Raw genomic sequence first — 23,468 nt, forward strand, 5'->3', positions numbered from 1 at the left:
AATGGTTTCATCCGAAAACCACCAATACACACTGAAACTAAGCCAACCCTTGAGTAAAAATAAGACTAAAAAAAGAAGAATCGTTTTGAAAAGATATCTAACGGCTGCGCGCCAAGGCCTTCACCGAGACCGAGAAGCGATTTTAATGGCATTTAGTGACATGCAGATAAGTAAGACAAGGGAATTAAAAATAACATGCATGCATAATAGTAGACAATATATTCAGTATATTCAAAGAAACCTTACCTTTTGCATAAACATGAATCTTATGAATCGTCCTAACCGCCAGTGAACCGTTGCCAGTTATCCAGTGGCGGAGCGTAGCCTGATTTCGAATTTCTAACAACGGTGCCCACGTGCAGATTTTTGGATCAGCGGTAAATAAATCATAAGCGCGCGACTCCGCGCGCACAATTCGCGCACATAGAGGAGCCACCTGAGAGGAGCCGATTACTCCTGATACCCAGCTGGATATACACCCAAGAAAAATTTCTTTCCAGCAAGAATTTTTGATACATTTGATAAATTCTCGACCGCAGATTTAAGACTTTACTTCCCAGCAGAACAGCCGAAACCTCAGTTCCCAGCCAGCAAAATTTTCTCTGTAGAACAGATATTGTGAGGAATAGATCCGTTGGGTGCCCCTGGGGTAGCAGCATTAGAAATTATAAAATAACTAAGATAGTGCGCGCGCTCTATGTAAACATGGTTGTGGCGTCAAGATGTCGTGCTCTTTGCGCGCTTATCACACAATGCAAGAGCGAATTTGAAAAAGTTTTCGAGTTCAAAACTCGACAAGTTTATTTTATTTACCCATTTCTTCGTCGGCGGAAACTTGGAAAATCGTTGCAAAGAATCGAAGGTGTGTCAATTTTTTTTCTCTTAAGCTGACATTTTATGCGAGAAAAATCAGTATTTTGGAAACAGACAGTTATGCAAACCCTCGACTTCGTCTCGGGTTTGCATAATTATAACTGTCTCGAATTCTCCCAACCCCTCTCTTGTTTTCTATTGCTTAAGTAATGTGGTAGTAGAATTTCAATAAGTATTCAAAAGATCATAGCACTCGTATGGCAGAGTATACGCCTCTACAGTCATAGGCGTACGGACTATTTTTTGCCAGGGAGGGCGGCAAACCATTTGCCCAAAAAATTTTTGCAAGTTGCTCAAATGTTTACAAAACAGTCGAACAGAAACGAGGGCCGATGCAACAACATATAGGCCGTACTGGCATATGAAAATGGCTCGATACACTTTTTCAAGGTTAATAACTGCCAAGTTTGAGCATAAACTACGTCGCCATAAACAAACATTTGGAAAAATTGCCACCACAGTATGAAAATGGTTGCAATGACATCGGAGTTGTCATAGCAACGAAAGGAAGCCATTACCTATTATGCTCGCAGCAATATTTCGCCGTGCGAACTGTTCTTCCAAAATCGATCACAGGAGCTTTTTCCTCCAATAGTCGCCTCGATGTTCGTCAAGTTAAAACGGAATATGTAAGAGCGTTATCGAGATATTTTGGGATAAAGTTTTTATCGTTGGAAATACGGTAAAAAAAGGAAATATTTGATGTTTGGCTGTTATCTGCAAAAAACGATGCGCTTTTGACATTCAATTTCACCTCATAGTAGTTTCAATCTTTTTAAAAAAGTGGTTGAAAGATCATGGAGATAGCTCCGGCCAATCGCTGCAAAGAAGGATTTGATTAGTATGTATCATGGCGCTCTTGTTAGCGGATTATAAACATTTCAGTCTACTTTAACAAATTAGTGAATAATTTTCAAACCGCTCGCGATAGATTTTTAAAAAAAATAAGATTCTTCTCGTAATTCAAACTGAGAATTACTTTCAGACCCATTGCTGATGCTATCTGCCATACACCGTTCTACGAGCGGAGATGATTCTAGAAAGTTAGGCGGAAGTTTATTCTAATAAATTCACGAGTGGAAATAGCCCATTGCAGTACAGTGCCCGACAATGAAAAAAATCAGCATATGATACCTTTCCCTTATAACCATGCAGAAACTCGTCACGTGCTAGGCAGCCACTGTCTCGTGTCTGTAACTGGATTATTCCGCCGGCTTCAAGTTAAAATAGGAAATATTTATTTCTTCAAAATAATAATAAAAACATGCAGACGTCTTTAAAAACTGGTTTTGCCCAAATTTTCTCGTGCTGCCCCAAAAAATCTGAGTTGCCCAAAATTTGGGGGGGCTGTAGCCCCCCTCGCCCCCCCGGCCCGTACGCCTATGTCTACAGTGGAGATGGTTTCTCAAGAGCACCGCCGGGTGGTACTGGGTTCCATGGTAAAATATTTTTAAAAGCCAGCAAGAAAATAACTTAAATGCATGAACAATCCTGAATTTTTTGGCTTGTTTTTCAAACGCTTCACGGGTTGATATTCAACTGTGAAGATTGAATACACCTTCATCAATTGTTGTTTATCATTTTTATCGCAACAACAAGGAAACTATAAACGAAGCGGAGCGTACAGCAAGCTCTAAAAGTCACAAGGAATTTTTAAGCTGATTTCGCGTTAAAATAGACACCATTTTTAACCACAGCCGGCAGGTAGCCCAAGCGTAATAAAAGACCTTGTCTCTTATAATGTAAGAAAATCCAACTAGTGGTCTATTATCAATGCTGTGTTCTGATTGGTTGAGCTACCGTCCTAGGCCATATTATAGCCCACTAGTAGCGAAAAACACCGGCTTTGAAAACCAAAACAATGGCGGCTGAATCGCGTTTTGCTAGCTGAAGCTGTTTTGTCTCGATGTTTTTGACCAAGTAGTATTATTTTACTAAAACAATTCTTCTCTCCCTCATGGTCTCTCAGCCAATAACTCATTCGGCTTCGGCCTCATGGGCTATTGACTCAGAGCCCATTCGGGCTCGAGGAATAATTGTTAAATACACTGTCAGGTCAAAGGATTTAAAAGTACTCAAATCTCGCTGAAACTTCGCTAAAACAAAGACAACGACACCAGGTAACAACGCGGTAACAAATACTACGACCTCCATAAATCCCGCAGAGGAAATTTCTACTCCTTTCTTGCGTTTATTGAGAGTCATTGGATGATTAAACTGTAACTAATAAAGGGCAAGGGTCGCCATCATTCTGGTGTGTTTATACGCGATGTAAAACATTTGCATAGTGGTGACAAGTAGGAATATACACGGCATTAGCTGAAACACGAACACCGTTGAAATTTTAAAAATAATGAATATATCTTCAGAAGCAATCTGTTTGAGAATGACAGCAATAAGAAAATAGAGCACTGGGGGAAAAAGCCAGCTGAGGATTACCATGGCAACGATGCATCGTGACGTCATGATAGGAACGTATTTGAAGGGCATCACTATGGCAACGTAACGGTCAACAGGCGTGTTGTGTTTGGAGACTCCGGTTAGTGGTGATGAGATAAATAACAAGCGTATTTCCTGAAACTGCTACGACGGTTAAAATCCAGCGTGGCACCCAGAACTAAGGTAAAGGATCGGCTGAAAACGTGTGTAGATTGACTGGAGGCATAATCTATCCTGTAGACGCCGTCACATTTGTACGCCATATATCATTTTCTTACGCAATTGCTAAACAACCGTTTGCTTCCTGTCGATTGAAGATATTCTTTATGGGTTTTCGCGCCTTATAAAATAAGTTCCCATGCTAAATTGTCCTGAACAGCTGGCTAATAAAATTGGTTTAAGGATTTCGCTTTAAGATGCAGCTCACTAATCTTAACTTACACTAGGCAGATGGTATTAACTTCAATAGGGTTTTGTTCATGAATAGAAGCCCCACATTTAGACTTAATTTTCTTTTGTAGAAAAATACTTGTACATATAATTTATTATAGCGTCAGTTAATTTTAATTCATAAGGGTTTTAAAAAACCCTTATGAACACTTTATTGGCTAAAACACTCAATGAGTCATATAGATTTTTACTTCTTCACTGCAACATATCATCATTTTATATATGTTGCAGTTAATTTTTTTTATTTCAGTTAATTTTTATATTTCCTTTGTTCAAATTCATTAGCATTCATTACCATACCCAAAAACAATGGAAAAATAAAAATTAACTCAGATAAGAAATTAATTACAAAATATACCCTTCGAGCATAGACCCTTCGATCTTCCTAGATAGGAAGATCGAAGGGCCTCTTCTCCCATAGCCTACCACGCAGACGTTCTAAGGGGTTCGTCACACGTTCCTGCCCCACGAACGTCTGCTGAACTGAAAGATAAATTCCTTTCCTTTCTTTCGTTCGTGGGGCAGGAAGCGTGACGAACCCCTTAGAACGTCTGCGTGGGAGGCTACTTCTCGAAGGGTACATTTTATAAAACTTTCCATAACAATCAACACTTTGCACGATGGAACCTGTCACTGTGATGACTTGCAGTTACATCTGCGGTACAGAAATACCACTTGAAGTAAAGAAACAGAAATAATATATTGTTCATGCTCAAAAATGTTTTTATGTTAGTGACCAGTGATCCATCCAGAAACTGTCAGTAGTGTGTGTGAGTCCCTCGGACGTTAGAGTGAGTCCCATACTCAGCAGTTTGATTCCGACACGGTCCCACACTCATAGTGTATGAGTAACACGTACATGGCAAAAGAGGTTTTTCTTATTGGCATATGGTCAGTTTCAGTCTTTGACATACAAATAAAATTATGAATAACTTTGTACAGGGAGCAATCTCAAAATCTCTTTCTTAAATTTGAGCTCATAGATCCGCTCTGTCCTTGCCTCTGCGCCATTTTTCCAGTGCACGATCAAAATTAAATTGAGCGCTTTCAGGACCAAGTTTTCCTCTGATTACCTATGTCATAAAAACCCCAAATCATGAAGAATTGAAGTTCCAGTAGACACACCTACTGTACGCACTTAAAAAGCACCAGTACGGTTTTATTCTGCTTTGTACTTCGCCTTTTCTTCGGGCTTCCTCGAATGACTTTCTTATCTCAGGGCCTTGCTTGATCTATAGTGATATAAAGCAAGTATACTATATAAACCAATATTAAATAAACGTTGAAGTACCTTACCTGTGGTATATTTTCGTCATGTCCTGCGGTATATCAGCGTCCTCTGAGGGCAATGATGAAAGAACAGAAAAACGGTTGTTTCCTGGATGTGGAAATGTATGGTTTTGTTGCGGGTGCGGTATGTCAGAAACATCAAGATTTATCGGTGCAGTGTGATTCAGGTGCTTGGTGTTTAGTTGATTCTTTGGGTATATGTAAAACTTTTTTCTCTAATTCCTTGATGTTCTTCTTCAACGCTGTAACTTCAGAAGTTTAATAACTTAAGATTTTCTGACTTCAGTTGGTCATTGGTTGTTTCGACGTCAATCATTCGAGATGTTGACTGCTTAAATTCAGACTTGAAGAAATTCTCCAGTTGAGTTATTTTTAGCCTGCGAAAACGTCCGTTTCTCCTCGCTCTTCGCCGCTCAGGGACGTTTCGCGCGGAGGAACGTCTGCGACTCAGCGACAAAAATTCCATACTGATGATTTAAAATCTGTCCGGAATCCGGTCAGAAGCGCTGATTGGTCGACGGAGTAAATACATTGTTTTAGCTATCGCTTACGAATAACAGACAAAAGACAAAAGCTCACGAAGGTCAAATGTAAACGCGAAGAATCTCTAACAAAACAGTCAATATTTGTGGAATAAAGTCTTCTCTAGAAGAAGTATTTGAGTTTTGCTGGAGCTCTTTGGCAGAAGAATACAACACTTTACGAAAATCGACCAGAAGACACGTACAACTGGACAAATTTATATTTGGAACCCCATGACTACCGGATTTATTATGCGCGAAGCGTCCCCAGTGGCGAAGAGCGAGGTGAAACGGATGTTTTCGCAGGCTAAGATATTTTATCCTCTATAAAGTTTACTTTGTCATTATTATCGTTTACAGAGTTTTTCACTTCAACAACATCAGCCTCCAAGGCGCAAATTGCCGATTTCAACTCAGAAATGGATGAATTCTTTTTCGTAGATAGACTCCATACCGAGCTTAGCGAATTGCTGCGTTTCGGGTGGGATGATTTTGGTGTTTGAGTTTCATCTACAAGATTCTTGATTTCCGGCCCTGTAGAATCTTCCGTAAGATTTCCCCAGTCGTCGGCATTACTCTTAGACGATGCACAATTAGCTGTATTTTTCCCGGCTTTCTTTTTGCCTTCCATGGTAACTTGGTGAAAGTCATCCAGGTTTTTGCACGTGCTGATGTCAAAATCGTCTAGAACAGAGTTGAGAGCGTGGTCAGTTTCATTTTAACTTGCTTGCCGCCGTAGTTGGCGTTTAACCTCTTCATTCTTTGCTTTAAGCGAGGGAACTTTTTGAAACACCATAATTCGTATCAGGCACCTTGGCACATAACTCACTCAGTGGTTAGATATACGTGAATTGTCAAGAGGAGTTGTTTCTTGTCCGCTAAGTCAGTCGACAGTACTCACGGCAGATCCGCTTCAATATGCTCAAAGGCAGACTCGTCATGGTGGTTAATCCAGCCGATTTCATAATCACTGAGTTCTTTCAGAAGTTTAGAAGTTTAGAAAGGCAGCACATCGCGCTGCCGGTTTGTATATGCTGTGGTCGATTTCTTCAAATTTTAGCTTCTTTTGCTTCCCCGCTTTTCTCGTGAAAAGTTGGGATCGTATATTTTGTATAAATCTACTCCACTTTTTACGTTTGCACTCGGAAAAAACCAAGAAAACGCTGAAAAAGTTAACGAATACGTGGAGCCGTGCGGTATGTGACCAACCGCATGACCACCACTTCTAATTGGTTCTTAATTGGTTCTAAAAACAAAGGCCATCGGAAGAAGTGGCCATTTGGCAGCTCCGACGTTCGTGGGGAAGCGAATGCATGACGAGGCCTTTCGAGTTACAAAACCATTGAACGTGTGCATGCATCGCGTTGATGAAAATGAAAGTGTGAAGTGTTTTACTTTCATCGGCTATCTCTGCCTTGTGAAAGCGCACAGCGAAAAATGGGGCGGCATCGGAAGTATTTTGTAAGTAGTTAGGCTGTTTATTATTTTTTTAATAGGTGTAAATAATAAAACCCCCTCGCTTGGCAATAGCCAAAGAGTTGTTGTACGAAATGTTGTACAGGGGTCAAGAGCCGACGTGAGGACAGAAAAGAACTGTTATTTTACTCTTCGCAGGGAAAACTCGACGCTGCGTTCCATCTCTCAGCTTCTTCTTTAATATGTAGCGGTTTCAGTTATTTCTCGTGTCTTCTCAGCCGTTTGATAAATATCTTCCACATAGTATTTCATCATAGCCGTTTTCGTTTGCAGCCTGTATGGCTGGGATGTATTTCCTATCCGATTGTTTTGCGCCTTAAAAATTCGTTCGAGACATATTTTACGTGGGATCACATTTTTAGGTTGGACGGTAGAACATTTTTTGACGATTAATCACCACGTAAGCGACTTTGTCGGCGAAGCATGACGTACAGGAATTTCCTTTTGGAAAGTTGGTGGCATTTTAGAGAAGACTAGAGACTTAGAAACGGAATGAAAGGTTATTTGGTGGCAGTAGATACTGGCCAGTCTGCACTACATACGCATTGTCCGTCACAGTCGATTTAGAGTGTCGGCGACGCTGCCTACATAGTTAGCTTACGGTTCAAGTTAAAGATGTCAAAGAAAATGTTACTGACTGATTCTGAAGTCAGTTATATCATTATTAAAAACCCCGTGGCTATATGCTCGGCAACCAGTCTTAAAAAAACTAAATACCCGGCATTCGTATAGGTAATAGCATGATTTGTAGTGATATTTGGCATAAATACCACGAGTGATATTTCGAATTTGTTATACGTAATTTCACGAGCCGTTAGGCGAGTGAAATTTGTGACAATTTTGAAATATCACGGGCGGTATTTTTGCCAAATATCAACTACCCGCAAACGGTTTGTAATTTTCACATGTACGTATTTCAAATTAAGCTGAAATACCACTGCTCTAAGCCAATCAGATTGCAGAAATTTCTCATGTGGTGGTATCAAGACTGAAATTTTCTAGAATTTCTGCAAAATCCCTTTTTCTAATCGTTTGAAAGTATTTTATCTTCGATCACTTAGAATAACCAAACGATCAGGAAATCAAAACTGGCTTCGAATTCGCAGCTGAGCGGTTGTGGTTTCTTGGGTATAGAGTAGAGTGGACGCTGTTTCGAAAACTGAGATTTCGTGAGTAGCAGCGCGTGACTCACGGGCACGATTTCACACAGGCTAAATACCCGGCTGTCTGAAACGGCGGAGCTGGAAAGTGAAGAAGCCTTCTCTTCAGTTTCAACTCCAATAAATGTTTGTATATATACAACACAACACGAAGAGACTGGTCCGCAAATAGCATTTGCTAATCTAGGCGGAACAGTCACTGAAATATTAATACATGTTAAAGTTTTCTGATTAACAGAAGTGGAAAGACTTTTTCCGCCTTGTTAGCTAATTAGGTGCAAAGTGGTGTTAATTGTTTAAAAGCAGATTTCAGTTTTTAGCATCACGAATACACATGGTGGAACGCAAACTTATTTTTTCCATATATAATCTGCTTCAAACCAAACAAAGCTACCAAGGGTAGCAGCATTTGAAAATAATGTGGCAGTAGAATTTTATCACTAGGTACTCAAAAGATCATAGCATCTCCTGGTGAACTGGGTTTCATGGTAAAATATTTTTAAAAGCCAGCGAGAAAATATACTTAAATGAACAAGCCTGAATTTTTTGGCATGTTTTTCAAACGCTTCAAGTTGATATTGAATACACTTTCATCAATTGTTGTTTATCATTTTTATCGCAAGAGCAAGGAAACTATAAACCAAGCGGAGCGTAAAGAAAGTTCTAAAAGCTACGGGGAATTTATACGGAAAGCCATAACTTTCTTATGTGGTTATTTATCATTATGTGGTGTTGAATTTCTTCATTATGTCTTGTAGTTACTTCATTATGTGCTGTAGTTACTTCATTATGTCTTGCGGTTCCTTCATTATGTTTGAGGTTTCTTCATTACGTCTTGTAATGCAGTCCTGACGTGTTGGGTTTTTACCGTGATGCGGTGTAAAAACTTAGTTAACTTATGTGATTTAATTTGCTTTTATCGCGGTATGTTGAGGTTGTTTAGCTACGTTTTGTGTTTTTGATGTAATGTGGTTACCGTCTGGTATCTTTGTTAGCGGTTTGTTACGCGGGATGGCGTAGTCAGCCAGCGTCAGCATAAATTCGGTAGCGCGTTGTTCCTGTCGTATTTTTCTCGGGAGTCAAAAATTGTCTTGTTTTTTAACTTTCTCGTATACCGTACCCGTCCCGAAAAATTGTGTGATTTTTATTGGCCGTAATTTCGAATCACGTGCAAGTCAGGTTGGATTGCAAAAGCAGAAAAAAGATACTGCGTCAGCAAAGGGGGGAAACTGCGTAGAGGAGGACAAAATCAAGGCTGTGCTCTAATTTACGGCGCCCGGTCCCATGAGGCGACTAAGACTTGGCCTCGGGCGACTGAAAATATTGTCCAGGTCACCCAGCCAGGCGACATGCTGGTGTTGGTTTCTTGATTTAAAGTCAAGAAGCTAGAATTCATTACTTGCGACTTCGTAGCTCGGTCGGCCGCTCCATGTCCTAAAAAGAACGTTCCGCTCGCCAAGAAACTCTTGAAGTCAACTTGTATGTAGCATGTCTATCAAAGAGCTTTTTAAAAGAAAATGTTGTCACATGTAAATCGGGCACCGGGCGCGCGTTGATGTTCAAATATAGTTCCACTTGAATTCACATGTAACATAACCCTTGACTATCAAGGTGTCAAGCAGCACATTTTTCGATTTTAAGTAATGGTCCGGCTAAAAGGTAGGCGGAAAACAATAGGCCGCGGCAATAGCGTCAGTTATTTTTCAGGCGCTAATTTCTCTAATCAAATTAAATCTCATGGCTCTAATTGGTCAATGCAGCGAAAAGCGCGAAATTTGAATTTCGATCGGAAAGTTTACAGACTTTCCTTCCAAAAAAACACATTATTTTTCAGCTGGTAAAATCATAGGGTATTTAAAAAACCAAAGACGTAAAAATTTTGGAATTTGTATGCGCCATTTAGCGAGGAATTGAACTTATCACTGAAAGAACGCCGGAGGATGCCTGACCGCGATGTAATCATCAAAGAATACCGCATCGGCTGTCACGATTGTGATCTAACGCAGACCTCTTGCAGCCATGTGCTGGTCGTGATCTTTGAACAGTGCTTTTGTTTGCTGTGGTGTTTGGTCCGTCTTTGCAGCTAAAATGTCTTCTTCGGGGAAAAGACCTGCTTTAGACAGAAACTCAGAGGAAGCTGGTCCATCAGCAAAGAGAAGGGCTCCCATTGTAAGTGTTTCTTTTTCTGCAACATTTTGTTTACAATCAAACTTTGGATGCGAGTTTCCAGCTAGAGCACGCCTGTGAACCGTGAAATATCTGTGATTTAGCTAATCGATCATTTATATAATCACCCTTTTTACGCAGAAAAATCGTCTCCTAAAACTGTACGGGAAAAACGACATTTCTAACAACAAGTTGCGGGCTGTGGACTCGTTTTTAAAGGGCAAGGATTTTGGTGCAATATGCCGCGAACTGAGAGTTCAAAGGGCTACAGCTGAAGTTTATACCATCGATGCGTTCGCTGCTGGGAAGAATATCGATCCTGAGCGCTTAGCAGACCTGCTGGATGTGTAAATAGCATTTTAAAAATTTTTTCTTCAAATTATGATGGTTCATTAGTTAGTTTTGTTATCTTTGACAACGCGGAAGCAGGAACTGGGGCCCCTCTTAAAACCGGTTTGACTTGTTCCTTGTAACGAGTAAAGCCTGGGTACTAGAGCTTTGTACCGGAAAACAAAAACAACAAAACATAAAGACGAAACCACATCGCAAAATGAACAAACCGCACAACAAAGATACCATACCACAAAAATACCTCTTATTAGCCGAGTTTTCGCCCCGTACTGTAAATTACGGACCGAAAAAACGAGGCTAATCAGATGTTTATTATATGGCTTCTCCCTATTTGGGGGACCGGAAACAAGTGCAGGAAGCACGATTTGACATTCATTTGACAGGCGTCAAAAAAGAAAGTTTTTTATTACTTTCTGAGAAAGTAAAAACAAATTCGCCATGTTGAAAGAGTTTACTCGGTCCAAACTAAGAGAACTGTAAGTTTTATCTCTTTGACGTAACGCTGGAGTATTTTGGAAACCGGACACTGTGTCTGTCTAGAAATCGTTTCCATCTTTCCTCCGTTTGTCCTTGTAAAAAAACACTGCAAAAGGCAAAGTAGCTTTTCAAGGTAAGTTTGTCGTCATTGTCGAAGGATTCGCTCGTTAATGGTTTCTGGAAAAACCTCTCTTTCTGCCAGTTCATTCTCGTCTTTACAATTGTGATCTGCGTCGAAATTTTCAAACACTGACTAGCATTCTCTTCCTCGGTAAGGTTATGATTCAGTTTCTACATCAGCTTCGTTCTCATTAAAACGATTTTAGGTTAAAATTTGGAAAGGCAAAGTCAACATCCCAGTCCTCAGGGTTTACAGTCAAAACTAAGAGCACTATAAGTATTCACTCGTTAATGTGACGATGGAGTCTTTTGAAAACTGGACATGTCTGGCTCGAACTCGCTTCTATCTTTCTTTCGTTGGTCTTTGAAAAAACACTGCAAATGGCAAAAAAGCTTGTCAAGATGATCGAGTGCAGGTATATTTGTTATCATATTTGTCGAAGAAATTACTCGTTTTCTCTTAGGCAAAACATCTCGAATCTGTGCCAGTCGATTTTCGTCTTCTTAACTGTGTACTACGTTAAAATTTTCAAACACTGACTAGAATCCTCTTCGATAATATTACGAGTCAGTTTCTTCATGTCCTTCGTTCACAAATAAACACAGTTTAAAATGTTGAAGGCCGAAGTCAACATCCAAGTCCTAAGGGTTGACAGGCGTCAGGAGCCGATTGGCTCCTGCAGGCGTCTTATAACTTTATTTAAACCTTTCTTCTGAGGTAAAGAGGTTTAGAGCTCCGAAATGAGCATTTTCTTTAAAAATTTTGGTCGGTATAGCAAGTTACGGACCGAAAATTGACCAATCGCATGGCGAGAACAGACTCACCCAGATAATAAAGAGGTATAACCACATTACATCTTGACAAAAACACAAAACATAGCTGAATAACCTCAACAGACCACGATAAAACCACATCACATAATGACGTTTTTATCACCGCATTATGGTAAAAACGCAACACGTCAGGACTACATTACAAGACGTAATGAAGAAACCTCAAAACACAATGAAGTAACTACAGCACATAATGAAGTAACCACGAGACATAATGAAGTAACTACGGCACATAATGAAGAAACCACACCACATAATGATGAATAACCACATAAGAAAGTTATGGCTTTTCATAGCTTGCGCTCCTCGCCAGTTCCCATGATCCCTCTCGCGCGTCTCCCTTATCTACAGCTCTCCCTTGTTGTTTCTCGCTGTTTCCCACTGAACCTTGGGAAAGCGTGTCAAGGAGGTAGACATAAGGTTTTGAGGGTCCTCCATAGGGTTTTATAATACCGTTATCGCCACCCAAATTTTCGCTCATTGTCCCCCAATGGTTATTTTCTATATTCCGCATCCCATACATAGTTTCAACCCCGAATCTCACTCCCATTTTGCTTCAAAATCCCGAATTCCTGGTTTCAAATGACGCAAATCCCATTTTGCGAAAAATCTACTGGGGACCCTCTACGCACTACATCACTTGCTCGAAAAAGCGCCCAACCTCGAATTAGCGCCCACCTCGAATAAGCGCCCATCCCAAAGGCAGAAGAAGTTAATAAGCGCCCAGCCTCGAATAAGCCTCGAATAAGCGCCCACCCCCACCCCTCGTTCTTTCCCCTCCCACCATAAAAAAAACGAATAAGTACTATTAAGAGACTCCCCCGAAGACGGAGTTTTCTTCAGGATATTTTACAGAAACCTTCCTTTGTTTCATCGTCGCGTTTTGTTATTACTATTTGCTTTGTTGCAAAATTAATCTTGAATTAGCCTCCAGTAAGCGCCCACCTCAAATGTGTGCCCACTCTCAAGGTCCAAAAATTTAATAAGCGCCCAGGGCGGTTAATCGAATAAATACGGTACTCTTGAAGGTATCTAGTAAACGTAATATCACATTGTGCTTAATTTTAGTACATGTATTTAATGGGATTTTACTGTTAAGCGCTATCTCGATTATTATCTACCCAGATGCTTCTTATTCTCCTTGGCTTCGTGACGTTAACTGTGGTACTTGTGCAGTTGAGGTTCGTGGCTTTCGTTCGAGGATATTTAGGTAAGAATGTAAATTACTCGCTTTTAAAGAGATGTTTGAGAAGACTTCAGTTGTGAAGCCGAACATCTGTGGTAGCCTGGGAACAGGCTTCTGTGTGGAGAAAAAGGGAAAAAATCGGCTCGGGGGGGGGAGGGGGGAGGGAATAGGGGACGAGCCACCTCCACTTTTCCTATGTCTCTTCCGCACGCCACCTCCTCGCGATTTTTAGCTCCTTTCGCCCAAACGCAGAGCCTGTTCACATGCTATAGTTTATGGAGGAAATACATCCATCCAAACTGACGTGTTTTGAGTTTGTCAGAGAAGTCAACTCTGACAAATTTGTATAATTATTCATTCTACTCTGACGAAGGCGTCAGAATGGCAGCCGAAAAACCAGTATTTTAATACCTTTTAGGTCACATACAATAGGTCACAAACACCACTTTGAGGACTGTAGGTTTTGGTGTGTGATATGCATTGTGGAACTTGAAAGATATTGTTAATTCGCGCCAAAAACGCCTTGACACGAGAACACGGAAGTTGCTCCCTCTGAGTTATTTACTCCTGTTCAATATTGGTAATTTGGACTCTTTGTAGATAAATAAATAAATAAATAAATAAATATTTGACGATTTAATGGTAGTGGTTCTTCGCCTACCTGATTCCTGGTCGAATTGGAATTTGGAAAATGCTTGTTTTTGACAAGAGGGAAATCCGGAGAACCCGGAGAAAACCCCTCCGAGCAAAGAAGAGAACCAACAACAAACTCGACCCATATAATGTCACCGAAGACGGGATTTAAGTGAACCCGGACCGCGCGAATTGGTGGGAGGCGAGTGCACTCACCACTGCGCCACTGGATACGATGATACGGCAGCGGCGGCTGTTAGGTTGGATCCTACCCTGCCGCTGCTTTGATCATGAGACTTTTTCACCATCTTATTAACATGACTGGCCAATCCGAAAAAGGGAATTCGAATGTTTTTGGAACCAGTTAGGTGACATCCTCGGAGACCCAGGGCGGGAGTAAAGGCGCGAAGAAAGTTTTCAAGCACGGGCGGAAGAGCCCCTGTGTACCAGCTCTCACGGGACCATTTCCAAACGGTCAAGCGAATACTGCCTCCTGATTGGGCACAAAACATGCTTTGTATGATTGTGCCCAATCGTGGAACAACATCTCCGGAGTTCTTTTTGTGAGTTCGTACATGACGGCCATTGACTCGATCACGGCTTGTCTGGCTCATGCACCAAAGAAATGCACGCAGTCAGGAAATTTTCAGTTTGATATGAACTCTGTCTACCCGAAAACTAACGACGCTTTTCCGAAAATACAAGCTTGAGCTCACAACAGGTATTCACGCTTGCATCGATCACGTCTTCGTTAAGTTTGGGGAGTTTAATAAGATGCCACGACAACTGACAACCACGAAAACGTCGCATGAAAAGTGAATTCACATTTTTTCAATCTCTATCGTGATTATTCCAACTCGCTTACTTTCTTAAATGCATGCGAACTCTTCTGGAGCTGAATTTCTATCAACCATATCCAAGTTCATAAAGAGAAATAAAATTTTGTCACTTGCTTGTTTACGTCCTTCACAAAACGTGAAACTAGGCATTTTCACGTGGTAGTCCTGCAGTGGTGGCAAAGAAATGTGCAACAAAGCGTGATGCACGTGCAAAGTTGTTGTTTTGCATTGTCAAGCTATTGCTTTTTTTGATTTCTTGTGTGACGCCGCCGCATCTTAAACTTCCTGTTATTTACGATACATTGTGATCTGTTGGAAAGAAACAGAATTTTCTCAGTGCAAATTGAATTGCTTCTGCTGATAGCATCCGAAACGTTTTTCGACTCATCAGTAGTTCCTTTGACTGGTTAGGAAAGCTTCGTGAACGAACCGGGCAACTGTGGCGAGATAATAGCCGTCGTGTACGAACTCACGAAAATAACTCAGGAGAACCTGTTCACCGATTGGACACAATAATACATTGTCAAAGCTTTTTTCGGGCCGAATCAGGAGCCAGCATTCGCTTGACCGTTTGGAAATGGTCCTGTGAGAGTCCTTACCCAGGGGCTCTTCGGCCTATGCTTGAAAACTTTCGTCGCGCCTTTTCTCCCGGTCCGACTGATGGAGATAAGGAAACTTGTTCAAATACATCGATTTTGAGCTTACGGGTCCTCGGTGCACGACTCGAAACATGTTAAGTGCTGTGTAACCTTCGCATCTGGGTTAAAAATGGCTAAATAGAAGTAGGTTTACTTACTTCCCGAAGTGGCCACTTTTATCTCTCGTTGTACGCTCCATTTCTCCATACATTGTCTTAAAATCTTGCCGAAGTCATGCGAAATACTCGTCGATTAGAGGATAAACCCTTCAATGAAGTAAATTTGCACGACTCGATATCACTTCTGCGATGTGAGATGTTTCCTAAACAGTCGTAAAAAGGACGATTTTGGCACTGCAAAATACTTCCAAAGGCGCATTATTTCCCTCAGTTTTCCATCTGTAGTCCAGTAATGGACGCCATAGTTGCGAATAACACATTTCGGTCGGACAAATCTTCCCAACTCCAAACCTCACCGAATCGCCATTTTGTTTGTTGCTACAACTCCAGAGATGCTGGGATATAAACTAGGTTCCAGGCATTCAAAAATCCTCGATTAGCCTACTAGGCTTGGTTTTAAAACAAAATTGTCATGAAAATGTCACGAAAGGTACAACCGCGTACTGTTTTGTTGCTATCAGCCGCTCGGCCGAGTATAAACCTAACATTTTCTTGCAAGGTGTTTTATTCCAGCTTTTTTCTTCGTAAAACAGATCCACATAGGTCAAATTATTTGAAAAATTGCAGGGGATACGCTTTCCCTGACTACGATCGTTTTTGTCCGTCATTTTGAAAATGAGATTCCGTTGACAATTAATCACGGGCGCGAAATGTCCACGATTTCTGGCAATGGGTTAGGTGAGGGTTAGTGCCCAAACTCCGCGGGGCCTTGCCCTGTTTTCCTTCTGTCTCAAATAAGTATTTCCTAATCCCACTTGCCGGATTCACACTAGAGACGGTTGATCTGTCTGAAACCGGTTATCGATCGATCGATCAATCAATCAATCAATCAAGCTTTATTTCCGGCATCACTTCATTGAAAATGCTCTTCCAGTGAGCCGTTTACATAACAAATTTTAAGAGAAACTACAGTAATTCTAAAAATACATCTATGTAAACTATTAAGAAAACTATCCTATAATTAATTACACAAAAATCTACCTAAAATGTACATTATATAACCAAAATAAGTTCTATCACAAACCCCGGTTCAAGGCAAAGACAGGGCAGACTCAAAAAAGAGTTGAGAATGATCTTGTCTTTAGGCACATTTTCTAGGCCATTCTACATGACACCCCCCTACAGCTAAAAGCTCGTTTAGCAGCTTCAGTACGGGGCCTAGGCACAAAAACATTGTTCGAGGCACCTCGTACGTTGTAAGGACGAAGCCTGGAGGTTGGTTTGAACACGTTCTTTAAACTCTCAGGGTAAAAGTTATTTAGAGATTTAAAAACACTTATTGCGAGCTGCTTAGAGCGTCTTTGCTCAAAGGTATCCCATTCTAAGTCGTGGAGAATATCCGCAGATCTTGTATATTATAATCACCAAATGTTATAATTTTCCCAGCTCTATTTTGCAATCTCTGCTGTCCGTTGGATCATTCGCGTCAGACAGATAATACGCCTTAATTTGAAAATGGAACCCTCTTAATTTTGGATGACAATCCGCCTGATTTTGTCCATCTGTTTTTCGTTTAATTTTGACGGATTTTGAAGATGTATTATCCGTCTCTAGTGTGAAAACAGCCATTAGCTACCACTAGGTCTTCGAGTATGGATTAACTACTGTCACCCTTTGAATCCACGGATAATATCGTAATATGTACAATAATTACTGCTCACAATCTAAAATTTTCAGAATGTAGGTTTTTCTTACATGCCGAGGATTCAAATCCCAAGTGTAATTTTTCTTATACTGAGAAGAAGTGTTTTCCTTTGCAGAAAACACATGCCAGGAGCTTGGTCTACAGAATATATCAGCATTCAATTGTACCTCGTTATCCGCAATAAAATGCAAGCCACACAGGTATATTGATTATCCATGTTATATGGCTGATATGTATTTCCACAATACATACTTTTTGGGCCACTTAAACGCTACAATGATCAGGACACCTAATTTTAAGCATGTTTCTAGTTATTGCAGAGCAATGAACGTCAAAATGAGTGATTTCAAGAGCCTATTCCACTTTATAAAATAACTAAGATAGTACGCGCGTTCTTATTGGTTAAAAACCTATGGTTTATTGTGCCGGTAAACTCATAGAAAACTTAATCTTATTTTATAAAAGCAATAGACCCCACTTTCTATGGGTTTACCGGCGTGATTACCCACTTGGAATGTTGGGAGAACACTCGAAAAGCTTGCTATAGTATTCATTTTCACTTATACCTTTTACTAGACCGAGTAGAGTCGGATGTGCACAAGCCTATAGATATTACGGACGTCCAGGGCACATTGAACACCGTAAATGTGACGAGACTCGTCACCCTGACATATGTTCGTTTAAAGAAACAAAGTCTGGAAATCATAGACTGTTATGTAACACCGAGGCTTGTGGGTCATCGAATATCACCATAGGCTCTGTGAATGCGGCAATGGGCAAAGTCACTGACTGGATTCTTACATCCAAGGAGACGATAACTGGAACTGTACAAGAAGCCGTAGAAACAAACCAAAAAAACGGCTTTGGCTTTCTGTACATAAAGTGTGGGGATATTCTTCAGTCGCTCATCTTTCCACCTATCCTAAAGAAAGCCGAAAATGACAGCGAGAGAAACAACATAAATGTTAACGTGGTTGTGTTGGACTCTGTGGCAAGACCGCATTTTTATCGAATTCTGCCAAGATTAGTGGCCGTACTCCGCGCGATTGCACAAGATCCCGATATCAAGGCCACTGCGTTGGATTTTGAATTGTTCCAGAGTGTTGGTCAACAGACTTTTGACAACATGAGGCCCTTCTTTTCTGGTGTTATCAAAGGTAAACGTTGAGGAGTGTCCATATCATTCAGGTCCCGTTTATATGGAGAAAACTTGTCCCGAGCAAAAGAGTCACTCGCTTAGCTGAGATACCCTGGGTGAGCCAACTTTTCATGCATTGTGTAGTTCCAGAAAATATCCATACCCTCTCACGGAGGGCACTTTTTCAGTTCAGTTTGACCCCGAGATGCAAAGGGCCTTTTGAATGTGCAACGTAAGGAAACTTCCCAAAAGGGCCCTTACTAGTTGTTTCGTGGGAAAGTAAATTGCATATTGTGGCCTTTTAGTTCCATTTAGATTTAATACTATATATTTTTTCTTCTTCTATAGATGACAATGAAATCAGTGACAGAGCAAAGACCGCAAAGGACCCTCTAGGGGTAGAGGTGTTGTTTGGGGCCTTCAGTAAATGGGGCTACCAGACCCTCTTCCAAGAAGACCTTTGTTGGTACGACCACTGGGGTATTGGATTGACGGACCTTCAAGTAAGAGCAAGCCCTGATGGAGATTCTGAATTTGAAGACAGGTACCTTTGTAAATATACTACATAAGTTTAGAGAGGAAGGTACCAATATTATGAAATGCCTGGAAAAATAATGGGGCCGTAGCATTTAGTTCACTTACAAAGGAAACAGTATCTTTTTTTATTAGGGACATTAAGCAAATCGCTACGGCGACCTCTATTACGGAGGCCTCGTGGTACGGAGTGCTGGGGAGAGTAGGTCACCGTAGCCCACCAAATTTCAACTTTAAAGTGGCTCGACTGGATTTGTTTGGGGGGATACCTCCCAAGTTTGAGCAGTAACTACGTCGGCATTATTGAAGATATGGGAAAAAGGTTACCACAACTGTATCATATAAAGATGACAATTTCTTATGATCCGGGTTTTATTGCAATCGGGGTCGTCATGGCAAAGTAACGACGCCATTACGTTTTTTATTTATCTTTGTGTTTCTCTGTACCAGTTTTTTTTTTTTTTAGAAATCGCTTAAGAGAGTATGTACCTGCCATAATTGCCTCATATCATGGCAAAGTTTGAACAAATTCTATGATAGCATTTTCGAAATATTTTCAAGCGAAGTTTTAACACTCATAAAAACAGTGAAATAGCATGCTGTCCACACAATTAGCTAATATTTTAAGAAAACGATAAGCTTTGGAAACGCAGCTTTATCTCATAGTGGTTCGATTCCATTGAAAACTGCGTACAAAAATTGCTCTGGCCGATCGCGAGTGAGAAGAATTTTATTAACTTGCGTTCAGCTGCTTCTGTTACAGTTTTTGGACGTCATTTCGTTCATGCCTACAAAAAAACCGCTGGCTAAATTTTTGTATAAATTTGACAATCCCGAGATCAATCTTCAATAAATGTAACCTGCAAGTTTCACGAACATTGAAAACAGGAAAAGCTGTTAAATAGGGCCTCAAATATAACCAATTTCCCCCTCAGGTTTTCTGTTTACAATTGAGCGTCCTCATTATTCACTGGCATTGTTTGCAAGTTTTCAATTCCCCTCTTTTTTTTTGTAAACAGTTTTCAATGGAATCAAACCACTATGAGATGAAGCCGCATTTCCAAAGCTTATCATTTTCTTAAAAATATTAGCTAATTGTGTGGATAGTATGCTATTTCACTGTTTTTATGATTCTTAAAACTTCGTTTCAAATTATTTCGAAAACGCTCTCATGGAATTTGTTCAAACTTTGCCATAATTGAGGCAATTATGGCAGGTACATACTCCCTGAAGCGATTTCTTAAAAAAAAATCCTGGTACAGAGAAACACGGAGATAAAGGAAAAACGCAATGGCGTCACTACGTTGCCATGGCGACTCCGATTGCAATAAAACCCAGATCATAAGAAATTGTCATCTTTATATAATACAGCTGTGGTAACCTTTTTCCGATATCTTTACTCGTGCTGACGTAGTTTATGCTCAAACTTGGGAGGTATCCCCCTTAAAAAATCCAGACGAGCCTCCTTCGCTCATTCACTTTAGCTGTTAGTAAAACGAAGGGAAGACGTAATTACTGGAAAACCAGGCTGAGCGTCAAATACTTTCTCGATAAAGTGAAAAACAATCTATCTAAAATAGGAGAAAAGTCGAATTTTACTACTCACGTAGTAGCGACTACGCCACAAGGCAGGTCTTCACGTTGAAGGATTTGGCGCCACAGCGAAAGGTCATTTCCAAGAATGCGCACTGCGTCGTTTATGAGCTATTTTACTTCCGGCCACCGTGGTAGAGGTCGCCGTGGCGATTTGCTTAAAGTCGCCTACACAGACACGGAAGGGGCCATAGAAATTTTACCTATTAACGGGGTGTCTGTATTAAGAGGGATTAAACGGGATTTGACTGCATAGTTAGTTGTTTGCTTGTTTGTGTTTTTTCTTAGATTGTTAAATTCAGTTCCCACTTTTTCGATAGTTGTTTCAGTTCATACGATTATTTGGGTGCTACTACGGGAAAAATTGTATTTAGTGAACAATCAAAATGCCCATAACCTTGAACGGGTTTTTTTCTTCTTATATGAAAGTACACACTACTAAAAGAACTTTTACGACAAAAAAATTGCGAATTGAAGAAAACGTGATTTTTTTAGCAAAGTTTTTCAGTGCGATGCTTTAATGTCTACGTTAAAGTAGCCTCGCCTCGTCTCGTCACTTCTCTACCTCCGGTTTTTCTCGGCGGGTGAAACTAAAGCCGAAAAAACCGGATGCTCTCGCGGGCTAACGTTAAAGGTGCTACTATCAGAAAAAATGTATTCTGTTGCAGATGGAGTGAATTCCAAAATCGAGTGAGTACAAAGCATATTGACGACTTTGGCCTGTCACATTTTTCCTGCACAGTATTTAAAAAATACAGCATGACAAACCATTACGAGACTCCACCTCAGGTTTGTCTAAACGGAGAGTTTTACAGTCAGTATTTCCTGGATTACATAACTAAAGTTTACGCTGCCATGAACAGAGACAAAAAGGCCAAATCGATGCTGTCCTTTATGCACTTTAACACTGGACACGAGCATACTGGGGTACGAATGATCAACATGGATGCCAACTTGGCAAAGTTCTTGAATAATATAGTTCAGAGCCCTGACACTCTTACTGTGATATTTTCCGACCATGGCAACAGGAATACTCAGTATAGTTATACTGACGAAGGGAGAAGAGAGACTTTTGATCCAATTCTGTTTATGATAATTCCAGACCAAGTGGCTGAAAAGCTCGGCCATCAGCGAATGACGGCCCTGGTTGAAAACCAAAAGCGTCTCTTTACGTTGCTGGACCTACATAGAGCACTCGTGTCTTTAAACCATCCTGCACTAATGAACTCCCAGAATTCCACGGCAGTAGGGATATTTTCTGTTTTACCAGCAAACCGCACATGTGCAGATTTGCAGTTGATGCCGCTGACCAGGTGCAAGTGTGAAGGGTTCGACGATTATAGTCAGGCAGAAGACAACTCAAAAAACCACAAATGGTTAGCAGAGTTTGCACTCGGGACCTTAAATGATGCCATACAGACACAACATTTAGGAGGTACATGTAATAGGGAACTTATTTAATTAAGAAACTACAACGACGAGGTCAGGGTAACGTCACTAAAAAGTAAATTTCCATTCTTCCAACTTGTCATTATTCTGCCTGTGACATTTTCCATTTTCCTGCAGATTAATTGCTAAGGGAGTGCATTCAAGTTTATATGGAAAAAGGAAAATTCGTTGTAGTGTAATCACGTCCGTTATTAAACGACTAACTAGAAAATTTCATTTCGAAGTTGGGCGGAGGAAACCAAAGAAACATACCAGACATACCCGCAAAAGTGTGATGGACTGGCAAATCTTCTTTTGTCGGGAAAAAAAATTGACGTTACAGCCTCTTATTGGTTTAGATAGCGGCCAGAAGTTATTCACTCATCTCATAGAAATCGCCAAATTGTTTTGAAGGTCAAAGAAAACGATCTTTACGCCGGGGAGAGCAAATTGTAAACATTCAATTCTCTACTTACAGTGGTGATAAAAGAAACCATGATTCGGTCTAAAAGGGTAGTAACGTGCGAACGTACCTACCTGTTATAGAGACGACTTACCCAAAAATTTAAGGGGAGAACCGGCCGAATTTTGCAAAAAGTATACTTCCGGTTGATGTGTGTAGCTCAAAATCGTCTTTCGAGTTGTTTCCGTTCGTTTTTTACAGGCGCTGGTGAAGTTGTAACCTCATCCCAAAGGTATGGCTATGGAAACTGTCAGCGCTTGGTGGGGAAATCATTTACTAATATTTTGCAACGTTACCAAGGAGGCTACATCTTGACGACAATGGATCTCCACGTGGTCCCTCCAGCTGGTTTTACGGAAGACGAAGTCTTTAAAGTTTCTTTGAAAAACTATGCAAAGCCGGAAGACAAAGTTTGGTTGACAAGTTATACTCGGCAGTCCAGATATAGCAAATTTGAGGCATGCGCAGACAAGTCAGTTGACGTTAGAATTTGCGCATGCGCTATTGATCAAACTAATGTTGCTGAATCAGTCAGCAATGGGGTTCCAAGTAAAATGTTTGGTTCGGAGACCGTTGTAAAAGACCTCCACTTAGGATGTCTTTTATTTCTGAGAAGGGATCACGGATCAACCTCTTTAGCGTTGGAAGTAGCAAACGTATGCTACAATAGCACTTACAAATTTAAACTGGACGGTGGAGGATCAGAGAGACTGTTTTCTAAAACCCTTCCCATAAATGTTGAATTGCTACCCAGGACATTTTATTTTCTCACATCCATTACGAAGTATGCGTCGAAATTCACCTATCAATTACATTTTACAGTAAGTTTAGAAGTTAAAAATGACAATTCAGAAGATTTTATAAACTTAGGAGAACATGACATGTCTGAGTAACTAACAAGAACAATAAATCAGACTATTTTTCAATAAGTTTAATCATCGTACGGCATAAAAGTAGCCTTTTAGAGTGATTTTACTTAACCAGTGAAGCATGTTGTAGAATACTACCCACTATTATGCGCCAATTCCATTGTAT

The 23,468-nt window shown here is 40.5% G+C and overlaps 2 protein-coding genes across 2 annotated transcripts in view; both read left to right on the forward strand.

Moving 5' to 3' along the window:
* Window positions 1–23,468, forward strand: part of LOC140924116 (uncharacterized) — a 162,057-nt gene that overhangs the window by 84,562 nt on the left and 54,027 nt on the right. The window lies entirely within an intron of this gene.
* LOC140924441 (uncharacterized) lies at window positions 6,883–23,413 on the forward strand. Its single transcript, XM_073374473.1, has 7 exons — window positions 6,883–7,034; window positions 13,283–13,367; window positions 17,393–17,477; window positions 17,854–18,434; window positions 18,764–18,959; window positions 21,211–21,977; window positions 22,635–23,413. Exons 1-7 carry the CDS (start codon window positions 7,011–7,013, stop codon window positions 23,324–23,326), a joined length of 2,430 nt encoding a protein of 809 aa, XP_073230574.1. The 5' UTR covers window positions 6,883–7,010; the 3' UTR covers window positions 23,327–23,413.

The sequence above is a fragment of the Porites lutea genome, chromosome 14 (assembly GCF_958299795.1).
Source record: "Porites lutea chromosome 14, jaPorLute2.1, whole genome shotgun sequence".
Classification (NCBI taxonomy): domain Eukaryota; kingdom Metazoa; phylum Cnidaria; class Anthozoa; order Scleractinia; family Poritidae; genus Porites; species Porites lutea.

Coding starts and splice junctions, on each gene's coding strand:
- LOC140924441 (XM_073374473.1), top strand. CDS start 7,011: ATGGGGCGGCATCGGAAGTATTTT. Junction 17,478..17,853: donor ATAAAATGCAAGCCACACAG/GTATATTGATTA, acceptor ACCTTTTACTAG/ACCGAGTAGAGTCGGATGTG. Junction 18,960..21,210: donor GATTCTGAATTTGAAGACAG/GTACCTTTGTAA, acceptor ATTCTGTTGCAG/ATGGAGTGAATTCCAAAATC.